This window comes from Channa argus, chromosome 14, assembly GCF_033026475.1.
Source record: "Channa argus isolate prfri chromosome 14, Channa argus male v1.0, whole genome shotgun sequence".
NCBI lineage: Eukaryota > Metazoa > Chordata > Actinopteri > Anabantiformes > Channidae > Channa > Channa argus.
Genome location: NC_090210.1, coordinates 19,781,827 through 19,795,944, shown reverse-complemented (window position 1 = coordinate 19,795,944; position 14,118 = coordinate 19,781,827). Strand labels below are relative to the sequence as shown.

General features: G+C 41.1%; 1 protein-coding gene across 2 annotated transcripts in view; it reads left to right on the top strand.

Annotated features, from left to right (window-relative positions):
* st6galnac3 (ST6 (alpha-N-acetyl-neuraminyl-2,3-beta-galactosyl-1,3)-N-acetylgalactosaminide alpha-2,6-sialyltransferase 3) overlaps window positions 1-13,121 on the top strand; it is a 76,436-nt gene extending 63,315 nt beyond the window's left edge. For both annotated transcript variants that reach the window (XM_067475764.1, XM_067475763.1), the window contains 2 exons: window positions 1,162-1,269; window positions 4,483-13,121. In XM_067475764.1, coding sequence (XP_067331865.1) covers window positions 1,162-1,269; window positions 4,483-4,672 — 298 coding nt within the window. In that variant the 3' untranslated portion in view covers window positions 4,673-13,121. The remainder of the gene's footprint in view (window positions 1-1,161; window positions 1,270-4,482) is intronic.
* Window positions 13,122-14,118: the final 997 nt, after the last annotated feature.

The following is a 14,118-nucleotide window of genomic DNA, read 5'->3' as shown; positions in this document are numbered from 1 at the left end:
GATGCAAATGATTACAAAGCCTTAAAGATAGAATAAATTCTATTACAATACATTAGATTATTTAAATTATTATAGTTCAAGTATAATACTAGAAAAATCAAAACAGTTTAAATGTTTCTTTTTTTGTGTATGCTTGTTTGTTTTAGGCTGAATATCTGTTTTTTAATACATTCTTAACAAAATAAGTAAATTGTCAACACATTATTCAATAATGAAAATAATCGTTAGTTCCAGCCTTAATACATTGGCGTTTTTGTTTCTAAATTGATGATTAGAATGTCTTGGATCTATTTACACAACACCTTTGGTCCTCCGTAACGTGTTCGCTCATACTCTACCACGCTGTGGTGATGTCATCATTTTTCCTCGCATCACTGTCAGCATTATGCTTTGCCCTAATTTAGAAAAGGTCTAAGGTTCTTTAGTGTGCACTGAGACACAGGGGGCCTCTGGGAATGCAGGGCCCCCTGCCTTGCTGAGGTTGCTGCTGTTTCCTCTGACCCACTTCAGTTAGTACTAGAATGGTTTTGACACAACCTCAAGTGAAGATGCGTTTCAGCCTTGTGTTTGGTGTTTTGCCAGCGATCAAAGCTGGGAATGCTTTCGTTGATAGGTCTTATATAATTCATATACCGTGGGCCTGACACTAATGAAAGGATTATATATGTTTTTATTGATGGGCCACGAGGCTGCTGCATCCTTCACAGAGGATGGCATGTGTACGGCTGTTGGCTTTATGAGGCGAACTGTTCAACCACCCTCTAATGTGTTTCCCTATCACATCAAAACATGGATCTTACACATTTTCTGCACACAATCTCTTAAACCTCTTAATTTACACTTTAGAAACTTACAGTATGTTAGACATATGGTTTTATATATGAGGGGTTGATGTATTGGGCTGTGGATGCATGAACATTTCAATTGAAATTTTTGATCCGTATAACTGAGACTATTACAGTATTCAGATCAGCCTGCATGTGCAATAAGAACATCTGTTAGAATAATTTTCAGTATCGGATCAACTGCATTACTTGAACAGCAGTGTATAGGAAACGAAGGCCAGAGAAACAACATGTTAGAAACTCTATAGATGGTTTTTATTGTTGTTGTTGTTGTTGTTTTATAACGCAGATGATTTTGCCTCTTGTGTGTTGGCAGGATCCGGTCTGGCTCCTACCTCAGCACTGGCTGGTTCACGCTCATTCTCGCCATGGACATGTGCAAAGAGATCCATATCTACGGCATGATAAATGACACCTACTGCAAGTAAGACACCCACCATCACCCATATTTCCACCACACGAGGATGAAAAACATGTACACATTGCTACAAAACTTAAAAAACTAGCTTCCCATTCTCAGCAACGCTGTTCAATCACAGAAGTCCCCCCCCGCGCCCCCCCTACCAACTGCACACTGCCCTGTTGGAATAAATTTCCAATGCCTCTGTTTGGATTTAATGGCTGAATTTCTATGCTGAAATCCATATTGGGTTCTCTGTGCTGTGAATACCATTATGCTGTCCTGTCTAGAATACGCAGAAGGCTGCAGAGTCTGTGTCGCTGCGGGTGGCTGGGTCGCAGCACCCAATTCCTCCTCTGCTTAAAGTTTTATTTGTATTGGGGCCTGTCGTCCTCTCTGTGACTCTTGGGCGAATGATTACCGCCTGGCTGTGAGGCCACAGAAGAGATGACAAACAAGATGCTGTTGCTCCAGACATAGCTGCTCAGTCACCAGTCATCTCAGTCTTAATGGAGCCCCCCCACCCCTCTTCTCCCTCTTTGACTCCCCCCTGCTCTTGCAGCTCAACCTGAGCTCTCTCTATCCCCAGAATCAAACAGTTTTGCCTCATGCACATTGACAATCCTGCCTATTATCCTCTCAGTGGTCCCCGTGCACAGCAGGAGTTGAAATAAAAACACCCACAGACAACGAAGACTTTATGATTCACTGAGGCAGTTATGGTGCAGCTTTCTCTCCCAGCCAGTCTGTGGCTCGTGTTTCCTAACTTCCTGCATGAGACGGGAGGATGTTGTTTTTTACCCAGTTTCAGAACAGACAGTTTAGCGTCACACAAAGTGCTTGCAGCCGATCGTTTCACTTCGAGAAGTGACATTTTTTGTGATGATGTTCGAGGCTTTAGTCAGAATTGACCCCAGCGGTTGTGTGGATATAGGACATCAACAGGTGCAGCAGAGAGGGTGAAATTGAATTTATTTGTTAACGCTGGAGCACACCACTGTGTGACACACAGAGAGGAGAGGCAGCATTTGGCCTGTGTATTACTGTAAGCTGGCAAACAGCCACAACCACTCTCTCTGTGGACACACTTGCTGGCTGTTGTGAGGCCTGTTCTGTTGTTCCCCCAATGATATTGTTACACAAGTCATCCTCTCATAAAGTTGTCACTCGCTATTAGACAGCAACTGCAGGATGCACAGCGAATCTCCTCCACTGCTTTTATGTTACTATTTATTCATCGTTCTTTGTAATGGCCTGAAGATTCAAACTGAAAACACAAAGAGTCATCATGAGATTAAGGTTGGAATGACTTAAATCTTTGACTTTACATTACTCCGTGTTGTGGGTGTTTTCAGATTTACTTTTGGCAACGAGTAGTAGAAATCAGGCTTTTCATTATGTTTTACAAATAAATGCACTTGGAGTATTTATTGAATAAATTTGTCTGCCAACAGAAGCTTTTCAAATGTATAAACCTGCTGAGCAGAGAATCTTTAACCGGTGCAGCTTCAGTTCAAACGCTGCCTTGAAGAATCTGCACTTAATGGTTTATTAATTCAGTTTGCTGATTGTTTCACATAATATTTTGTGAAAACGGAAAAACTGAAATTTGTCCCAAACTGCCCTGGGAAGACTGCTTAAATGCAGGGGCTTTAAACGCAGCCTCACAAGCAAATTAAAATACAGTTGGTATAGAAAAGCATCCCCCTCTTGGAGATTTTGTACTTTAAAATCATGTGTGATCTAATTAGGCTTTTTTTTTTTTTTTTTTTTTTACATAAGAAGGTAAAGAAAATTCAAAGTGAATGCAGATCTCTACAAACTCATTTTAATTAAAATGTAAAACTTCACCTCATTTAAATGAACTCCCCTAAACTCTCACTTGTGCAGTCAGTCACACAGCTGGGATCATCTGAGTGCAGTGAATTGTAGTATAAATACACCGTTATCTTGTAGGTGCATTTACTGGTGAATCAGTATCCTGTACAAAAGCTACATCACAATTACTAAACAACCCCATGAACAGTTTATTAAAAAGCAGGAGTTGGGATGGATAAATTGTAATCTTGCTCTGGAAGAAGGGGTATTTAAAAAGATTCACCCGGCTAAGCTGCAAGCAGGAAGTAACCACACGGCCAAACATATGGAGACACCTGGGCATTACAGCCATAGGTGGATTACATTTCCAAACCAAGCACACACATCTGCTGCTGTAACATCCTCCACCTCTCTAAATATTTAAAATAAATATTTCATTCTTTATTTTTTGTTTTTCTCATTCAGGCAAAGCATTGATTTTAACCAGCGTTGGGTGGGAAGTTCTGCTTCACAGTCTGTGTTCTAGCTGTCGGATAGGGTTTCGCTTTAGGATTCTGAGTTTGTGAGTCACTTGTTCAAAGCCAAATGGTTATTTTTTGGAATAAAGCAAGTTGAAACAGGAGTCTCCCTCCTCATATTGAGTTTAAAATATAGTTGATGCTGTAGCGACAATGAACCCAAAATAGTGTTGTTGCTGATTTCAGGATATATTATTATTATTAAATACATATGACTTCATGTATTGTATTCAGATCTAGACGCCTGTCTTTGTAAGGATTTACATTATTAGCACCTGCTTGCTTTAAATATGGTGCCTATTGTATGTTAGTCACTATTTATTCGCATTTTCTTGTTTAAATCATTCATGCTGCAGTCCTCATACTTTTGGCCATATATTGTAGTGAAGCCCACCCAGCCCATTTTAACTATCCCACATAACAGAAAAATGCAATACTTAAATTCATAAAACGATGTATTCTGCGTCGTTGAAGAGTACTTCACAGGTTTAACATCGCACTTGTAAAAACATTGGCAGATTCACTATGCACACTGGTGCAGCCGAACTTAAGAGATCACCATGTTTTAGCCCACATGCTCTTCTTCTTTGCCAAAACCTGGCACTTACATTACCTACAGTGCAACTCTACCACCAACAGTTGGTTCAGAGATTCAGGCTTGTTATCCTTCTAAGAGCTAATGTGGCTCTGAGCCACCAGCCTCTACAGAGGTCCTATAAGCATTTCACACCTACCATTTGATTATTTTATTTTTTTAATAAGAGTTTTCAGGAAAAACCACTGCTGACTATCGGCACACTGCACACACCTTTCGTGTACACTGTAAGTATCATTCTCAGCATCTGTACATCTTTTAATAATTTGAATAACGCATCTTTATCCTGTTTCCCCTGCCCTTCAGGTCAGAGGGCTACAAAAAGGTTCCCTACCACTACTACGAGGCCGGCAGCCGGGATGAGTGTGCTGAGTATCTGCTCCATGAGAGCGCCCCTTATGGGGGACACCGCTTCATCACGGAGAAGTCTGTGTTCGCCAAGTGGGCCAAGACTCACGCTATCAAGTTCTTCAACCCACTGTGGCAGCTGTTGTGACCCAGGCCAAACCACCAAGGAAAATACATCATCATCATCCTCATCTTTATCATTCAAGGGCCAGCTGAACCTTTCCACTAACAGACTGTGTTTTCTAACGTGCGTAAACACTTTTTTTGGCACAAAATCCAAACTTTATCAATTAAACAAGGCTGGTTGAGGAGAACCAGCCTGTTTATTTGTCAACGGCCGAGCAAATAGAAATGTTTCCCCTGAGGTTTGACCAACCTGTACAGCAAAAACATATCTACTAGTTGCTGAATATTAAGTCTGTTTCTCCTGCACTGACTAATCGATCCATTCGCTGCTCTGTGAGTCTAGCAAGGGATCGCTTGAAGACTAACTTTAGAAAAAAAAAAAGTGAAAACAACTCGAAGAAGACACAACTATTCATCAGCAGCTCCGATGTCCACAGGCACTGTACATTGCAAAGGCTGAATTTAAATGTTCTTTTCAGGACTGTAGTCGAAGAGGAGCTTAGCTGCTGCAGAGACAAGTCACGTTGCCATGGACATCTGACAAGCTCGCCTACTCTGTTTCCTCTGCATGTCCGTGCTCTGACAGGCTGTAATTAATCTATAACAAGTATCATTCAGGCCTTCATCTCTGACTGAGAGAGTATTGAAGGCAGATGCTCTGTCAGTATCAATTTACTGCATTTAAGGACGCGTCATGGACAAGGTCATTGGTAAAAGAAAACACAAGTGAGTGCAAAACAGATTTCACTAACCCCTGAGGGTAAAACCAGTAGACGTAAATCTTAAACGTAAAGATGTCAGATTTTTGTTTCTTTGTTAATGCTGTGAAGCTGAACTGCGAGAAACGCGCTTTGCTGTCGGCTTGCTGCGCGGATGGTTTGGTAATTTATTTATCTGGAATAACGCTCTTTAACAGCACAAAGAGCAATGTGCAATTAGAAACTCCATCCTGCAGAAGGAGTTAAGTCATTCGTGACCCCGCAGAGAGAGATTTATGTGCGCGAAGAAACCGTTTGAAGTTAATTGTATTCTATTATCATTTTGTGCCTGCAATATTGTCTGCAGTTCATTGTACAGAGACAGAGGAAGATTTTACATTCGCTCTCTCTCTGTCTTGTTCTTCTTCTTATCCAGCTTTTGTGCCTCTTTGTTGTACAGTGTCACTGTATGAACACGTCTTCTCATTTGTCTTTGGACGCAGCGTTGTGCGTCTCCTGGATCGGGCCGTTTCATTTGAATGCATCTGCTCCAGTGCAAAGTGCTGAGGTGTGGAGGTTGGCTGGTAGCTGCGGAGGGCTGAGACACTCCGGCTGTGACCGTGACTCCCCTCTGAGGCTGTGATTAGTGTCCCAGTCAGAGCTGAGGCCCAGAGGGGACGACTGGAAGGATTCAAAGACTTCTAATTTAGGTGACTTGATGCACAGGGTCCCTGACGACTATAATACACTGCAGCTGAGCTTCGCAGTCTCTGTCCTACTGCAGTGTACTACTTAGTCTCACACGTTGGCGGTCAATGTCAGGCCACTTCTCTGTGAGCTTTGGTTCGGTGATTTGCGGTACATAAGCAATCACGAGTAGAGGTTTTGTTAAAAGCCAACCTCAATTTAAACACAGATATTCATTTGTGAGCTTGGAAACAGTAGTTTGACAAAAATACATTTTTTTAACTCAAGGTGAATTCCACGCTCACTTATCATTTAGTAGCTTTCCACAAAGCTTTCAACCAAAAGACAAACAATTAAGTTGTGAACTTTTGTGAGCAGCCTAGAAACGAGCAATGAAATAAGCATAAAATATTCAACAGTGACTTGGGAAATAATAATTTGACAAAATGACCTTTAACTTTTCTTTACTGCTTTCAAAGTATTAGGTTGAAAGTCTCCATGCTCCAGACTTTCCAGACTCTGTTTACATCTGTGCACATCTTTATTGATTCAGACATTTACATTTAGTCATTTGGCAGATGCTTTTGCTGTATTCGGAGACAAAAGTTATAAACAAAGCAAGCAGGAAAACTCAGTTAGAGAGAAGACACTGAAAGCAAAGTGGCAGGAGAAGAAGTGCTTCAGTTTCGTCAGGGTCAGAAATGAAAGGCGAGCATTTTGTTTGTGCATGGGAAGTTATGGATGAGTCATGGATGAGGATGAGTAATGGATTAGAAAAGTTAAAAACTCCAACTCAAAGCCTTCACTTGGTAATCCAATATCTTTCCAATTATCTTCCCAATTGTTTGAGTTTTTAGCTTAGTCTATCATTTATTTCGGGTTTAGTTTATTTTTTATTGCTAAAATTATTTGGCAACCGAATTACCCTGAGCTTTAAAGCAAACTACTGTTTCAAGCCAAGAATGAACTTTGGCTACTACTAAAGCAGTGCTAAAGTCAGATCTGTTTCTGTTTTCCAGACAGAGCAACGCTTCCCTGAGCTCAGTGATTGTCCCCCTGTGCAACTCAGAACTAAATCCCCATCTTTCCTGTTGTCACTGTGTCACTCAGTGTAAGTCAGCCTGGCTGATGAGAGCATCAGCACAATGTAAAAACTCCCCACAATTCCTCCAGGTGTCGCTCAGCAGACAGGAAACGGTCTGAACAAAGGCAGGGTCAGGGGTCTGCTTTCCTCTGGGACGAACACAAGCTTGAGAAGCGTTCAGTCCAGCACTGCGAGCAGTTACAGATCGATGTTTCCACCACTCAATACATGTAACACAGAAACACCTAACAGGATTATTTTTTCCTGTACAGAAAGGCTGAAGATAAGATCTGGGCCTCAGGAGAAGTTTGAAATTCTCCTCCTTTCTGGTCCTGTTGAAAACCAGCCTCCGATACCGAAATGTGAATTGCTACACTATACCATGCATGTTACGCGATTAAGATGCATCTTTCCAACGTTTCCACTCAGCATGTGATTGTGCAGTCATCTGGCAGCTCTCCACCAATCACTTTTACCTCTGCTGTACAGTATTTCGACCAATAATTGTAAAGCACCTCACGCCAAGATAAGAAATTCTCCGTTGCTGGAAAACATGTTTTGCCACAATGAAGTGTTTGTTTTAAATGGTTTACCCACCGCTGCAAAAGGAGCAACTGTGCTCCTTCTTTACATCTTACATCCTCCCTGTTTTTTTTTTGGTTTTGTTTTTTTAATGGTTGTTTTTATTTTTTGTTGATGCAGTGGTTTATGTGCAGCACTTCCTTTTTGTTGCATGTTGCTAGTTGCCAACATTTTCTGCTGCTTCAGGCTGTGCACTCGGCTATTTTCTAATCAGCAAACACTCCATTGTTCAGCCAGAACACACTGGAAGAATACCCACAGATTTATTATACTGGATATTATGGAGAAGATATGACCTCCTATAGGCTCCCCTAATTCATCTGTGGCTCACTGGAATGGGACTGTAGTAACGCCACGCATATGTTAGCAGAGTGGGAGGCAAAAAATGGGATATTATTCATTTTCTGGGATGGTTTTTGTTTTGTTTTTTATTATCTCACTTCGATTTTTCAGTTGGTTTCAACACTTTCGGTAATAATGCTGAACAGTTTTGGCAAAATGTAATGCAGACTGATGCCGCTCTCATATGTATAATGAATATGCAGCTGCTGCCAACAACCAGTGAGCTTGGCTATGCTTAAAGACAGGAACCTATCAAAAGCCGACCAGGCCATGCTTTTCCCTGCCGTTTGGTGTTTTATACCTGTTTGAATAACCGCTTATATCACGTTGCAAATGGCACTTGGGATTTATGAACACAGCCCCCTGTGCCACGAGGCACAGAGCACCCTGGGACTATGCTTCGGAGTGCTGTTTATATCTTGGTGTGTGTCTATGAAGGCCGTCCTGAGCGACCGAGCCTCCAGGAAGGCATTCATATGAAGTGCGCTGAGATGGAAATCAGCACAGCTCTGAGCCTGGTGGTGCACGGAGCTGCGTTCATAAACAACGCGTGATGTTTGGATTGGCATAAACGTCAGCTGCCGATATAAAACGTTATTAATTATAGCAATTATAGGGAGCGGAGATGAATCGTGACCTAATCGGCTTTTGATAGGACAGAGACAGCCAAAAGCAACACGTTCCTCCAACAAGCAGCTCTCAAACTCGTTAATTAACACGTTGTTTATTGTTTGCTTGATTTGCACAGAGTGTAAGGTTAAAAAAATGACAATTCCCTGTTTCTTGGATGTTAACGTTGCCTGGCAACCAGGAAAGTTGCTTTGCCAAGAAAGTTTCATTAAAACAGACAAACTGTACCAATTTACCGTACAGTAAATATGAAGCCTGAGCTGCTGGTTCAATCTATATATTTACTGTACAGACATAATAATGGTATTTAGCTTCTTGGAACAGTTTCTTGCCAGAAAGTGAATAAATGTATTTCCCAAAGACATAATTTTGAATATCAAATTATCCATGAAATGTAAAAGTATCCTTCTTTGCTCCCTCAACTGCTCACACCTGCAGTTTCATTCATTCTCAAACCTGAAACTTTTCTCCTTGCGCCTTGCTGTATATATCAGTAAATGGGGGAGAACAAAAAAGAAAAAGAAAAAAAAAAACGCTTGTCCTCAGCTGCTCAGCAACAGAACAAGCACTGATTGTTCAGAGCTGGCTTACAAAAAAAAAGCAGGGTCCTGATTAAAATGTCTGGGGCTCAAGGTCTGCGGAACAAAGATTTGAATGTCATTATTCCTCAGCGTTTAAAATGCTCTTATTATTTTGGCTCTTTTAACTGCTGTGATCAATCGAGGTAATTACTGTCTTCAGGAGTTGAGAGTTCAGGTTTTAAAGAACCTTTTGATTGTCCACGTTGAAACCTCTTCGGTTCACTCTGTAGCGTTTGACTCATTTGCTCCTGGCTGTCGTACTTGTTGCCATTTCCCCAAGTGCTTTCTTACATTGAATACTTCAGTTTAGCTTCTGTCTTTTCCCACGCGTATGTCAGTTCATTTTGTGTTGTGAAGCACTTTCCCTTGTCATTTTCACATTAAGTGTCCTTGTGAAATGTGTAACTTTGGCTGTGTTTGAGTTACATAGAATGTAATATAACACTGAGGCTGTTATAATAAAAGAAAAGTTGTTTCTCCTAACACAGCTAACACACTCATTTTATTGGTAGTAAAATAATATCCAAATGCTGCATGGATTATTGTGAGGTTGTTGAAAAGGACATTCTGTCAAAAAAAAAAAAAAAAAAAAAGAAAAGTGATTATATGTGTTCTGTCATTTACTGTCAACATATTAGATAAAATTAGATATATTGTGAATTTTCTTGTTTTTACCAATGTGGATTCTGTCTTCTTCTGTCTTACTCTCTGTGGGGATTAAAGGAAACCCAAAACCCCTTGATATGATTACGGTCCTTTAAAAACAAAACAGAGCAAGCAGCATCAGAACGTAAGAAACTGGTGAAATGTGTTCATGTTATATGAATGGAGCCTGCGAAGAGCTGTCGTCTCAAATCTGGCGTCTCATGAGATTTTTAAAACATCAGTGGAATAGCAGAGATGTGCTGAGTTCAGACGGTTCTTGGGAGCTTGGGTTTTACGTAACTTCTGCATAAATGAACAGGAGGTTGAAATAATAATGCTCAAGTTTGTGGGTTTTTTGTGCTACAACGAATGAGAAAAGAATATCAAGATAGAAAAATAGGGGCGGCGGGTGGGGGGCTTCACAAATTTAGTTGAGCATTTCAGTGCAGTTGGGGGCCTCACAGAACACGGGTTGGAACCAACAAACCAAACGTTTCGACCTTTTTTGGTCAAACTGAGGCAGCAAAGACAAAACATACTCTTTTTGGTTTTTTTGGCTGTAGTTAAGGTGAAGCTCCAACAACAACCTATTACATAGGTTGTTGCATCTTGTATGCTGCTCGATATTATCTTGACTCTTTTACCTGGTAATGAGCCACTTTCAACTTCAGAACTCCAGTTTGAGTCACAGGCTTTTTTGTTGCCTGTGATTGTTGTTTTGTTGTATTTTAACGTCTACTAAAAATATATTAGTATATATTAGTAAAAAAAAGGCACAATGTTATTAATATTGTGGTTTTGCCGACATGATACATTGCTTTAAAATGCCAACAATATCCACTTGTGATGACTAAGAGATGATTAATGTATTTATCATTACTAGAGCAGAGAAGTGCAAGTCTCAGCGAAGAAGAATTGTGTTTATTTAACATTTACCCACAGTCAGTTTTTGCACGACACACCCCACCAGATGGTCGGAGTGCAGGAGGAAAATCCTGTTCTTTTGTGCATTTGACTTGAAAACAGACAAACAAAAAAAACACGCTAGACATGCAGAAATTGAATTCCCTACAACACATACGCAGAAGAATTTATCAGCATGCATGTGTAAAGTGTAGAGCTCGTGATTAGGAAACATGCAGTTGTTTTCAGGTTGAGTAAATCAGTGGGCTTCCCCTTTAAATTTGGGTTGACAGACTATTTTTAGCTGCAGCACTAACTGATGATGTAGCCGGACTGGGCTTTCATGGATTTGAAAAGTGCATTAATTTGAAATAATAATAATCCCCAGGTGTATGACAAGCCTCGGCTTTGGTGGTGGTTTATCAAAATATTCCAGAGCAGAGGAGAGCGCGCTCCGATAATGCGGTTACACCCCCTTTGGCTTTAGTTTAATTAATAGACATTTTCAGTTGTTGTCTGCCTGAGCTGACCAGCGTCAACACTGTGTCTCCAGCCCTGCAGGGGTGATTCAGCCAGAGCAGCAGAATCACATCAGCCCAAACATGAACATATACTTCTCCTCCGTTCATCTCCATCTCAGAGCGCTGTGCCAATTATACCTCAGAAGATAATAAACTAAAGTGTCAGGCAACCATGTACTGAGCTGACCACATCAAATCAGCAGGCTCCTCAGTCTTCTTTGTGAAAGCCTCAGACAGTACAATGACATGGCTGATGTATTAACTAATAACTAAATAGCTGCAAGCGCAGATCCAAAGCACATTCATTCTCAGGAGTGCTGGGTGGAGTGGTACAGGCAGCCTGCAGTTTGAGCAATGGGAGTAATGGACATGATATAATTTGCACAAGCTTACAACAACAGAGAAACTAATGAGCCGTTGGGCAAATGGAGAAAAAACATTTTCAGCCTACCTTACCTTGAAGACGGAGAAACAATCTTCCATTTTCACTGCAGTTACCTTGGCTGTGTTAGACCTCAATTAAATTCCAGCCTGAGCCCACATTTACGTATTTTGTTTTGCCGGCAGCTTGCACGTGTTGGTGTTCTGTTGTTACGCGCACGGTAAAACTGAGCAAGGTCAATGAGACAACTGGGGTGTTTTCGACGCATTGTTTGCAGATGTGTTCTTACAGAGGGTTTGACCTCTGGAACGCGTTTGTAGAAGGGTGTTTTCTCCAGGGCCAGATGGCGCTGCAACGTTTAGTTTTATTGTAGCCCAGAGACACTTGCAGCAATTTTAAGCACATTTACAGGCAAATACTTTTCAGCCCCCCAAATTTTATTTTATTTTTTTCATTGCTGGGACTTTACACTTAATTGATCCCTGTCATAAACTGTTGTTGGACAGCTGCACAGTGTTTTTTAATCAAGGCAACTTTAATATATACCACATTATACCACGTTGTTAACCAGGCATGAAGAGAATCTTGTAAAATCAACAAAATATTGCATAAAAGCTTGCAGATGTGGGTGCATTCATCACACCATTTCCTGGTAATGTATGTAAATTTTTTTTAAAACAGCATATGGTGGAAACTAGTATGTACATATGGTTACTCTGTTGTACAGTATGTGTTTGTGCTGCAGCAAATGCATGTTGGTTAAATTGCAGAATCTCTTGCACAGAGTCCCAGAGCAGTGGCTATGTTCACTTTGTTGTGACAATTAGCACTGATAAAATATGTGTTCTCACATTGTAAGCAAGTGCTCATCGGGCTTAGATGAGAAGACATCTCCCACAATGTCTGCAGGCTGAATATGATGAAAAAGGAAACAACTGCACACTAACTCAAGCTAGAAATGTATTTAAACGTGACAACGTTTCAAAACAAAAGTGTTGGTTACATGTCTATTAACGTAATAACAAACAACAAATGTCCCAAATGATCCACTGCTTGTCCTGATGTAAAGGTGATTTAATGGTTGGTGCTGAATATTCCCTGGAATGCAGATTGTCTTCACAATCTTTTTGCATTTTATTTTGTTCGGGTCAAATAATTACAGTTGCAGACACGACCAGTGATGCAAACAGTAACATGAAAGGCTATGCTACTGTTTGCATCATTGGTTGTGGTCCCGTAAATTCATCCCGATTCTCCCACTTGTTCGTGCCTCAGGCTTGTAGCTGTAGCCACAGAAGTTCACTGCCCCACTGTGTTGCTCTCTGAACAGATTTATCATTCAGATCATTTTCTAACCCACGGGCAGTTTGTATGAAGCTCTTGCATCACAATAAATCTGAGAGATGTTTCTAATAAGTGAGTGAGGCTAATTATCACTGTATCTGACGTTTCGTTCGGCCGAGCTCTTCAGCCGACTATCATAAATGAAAACTGCCATGTTCTTTGTGATCTGTTGCACAAATGAACGTTTTGTAACTTGTTGACAGAAGCAGCCAATTAGTCAGGTGTGTATGTGGGCTACATCAAGTCCAAACACAGAACACCTTCCCACGGGCTCTGATCTCCAGCTGTGCACGTTGCTCAAACGGCGTGTTTTTCGTTTGTTTGTGCCTTTGAATGTTTGCATCCCCACTTCCACTTACTCGCATGATATGATGCTTTTTTGGACTCTGTCCTGTCCACTCGGTGCAGCACTCATATTCGCTGCCAGATCCCGTTAATTGGTGTATTTTGCTGGTTTCAAAGCGGGCGACCAGTCTAGAAATTCTGTCGATTCTCAGTGTGTAGCAGAAATAAATGAGAGGGACCATGTGGGAGTGAGCAGCCGGACCCGTCTCTCTCTGTCTGCTAACTTTAAAATGATGTGCAACATTGTACGATGCATGAAAGACGGAGGAGTGCATTGTGTTTTAATTAATTCCATGCAGGTTTTTTAAAGGCTCTTTAACAAAGTATTCCTGTAGTCGCTCTGGGGCCTTATTAATGACTTGCGTGGAGCAGGCATCACTTTGATCGCCACGTTTTTTACACCCACCTCCCTAAAGAAATATGAGTGCTACACTAATTGCCTCATGTTTATATTGATTACATCCACCTCCTCAAGTAGTCGCTCATCCTCCCGTCTTTCCTTTCTCTGGGTATATCGAGCCTGTCAGGAATCAGGAGCGTTCGCAGGATGAAGTGAACGGGGCCGGCGCTAAATGTCAACAATTTTCAGATTATCTGAGGCAACAGAAAACATTCAGCTGTGACTAATTGGAGACGTAGCTGTGACAAAATAAATCTCAGTAGCTATGGTACAGCATATTCCTTCTGAGTCTGTGTTTGGAAGTTTTCAACAGCGATTCAACTG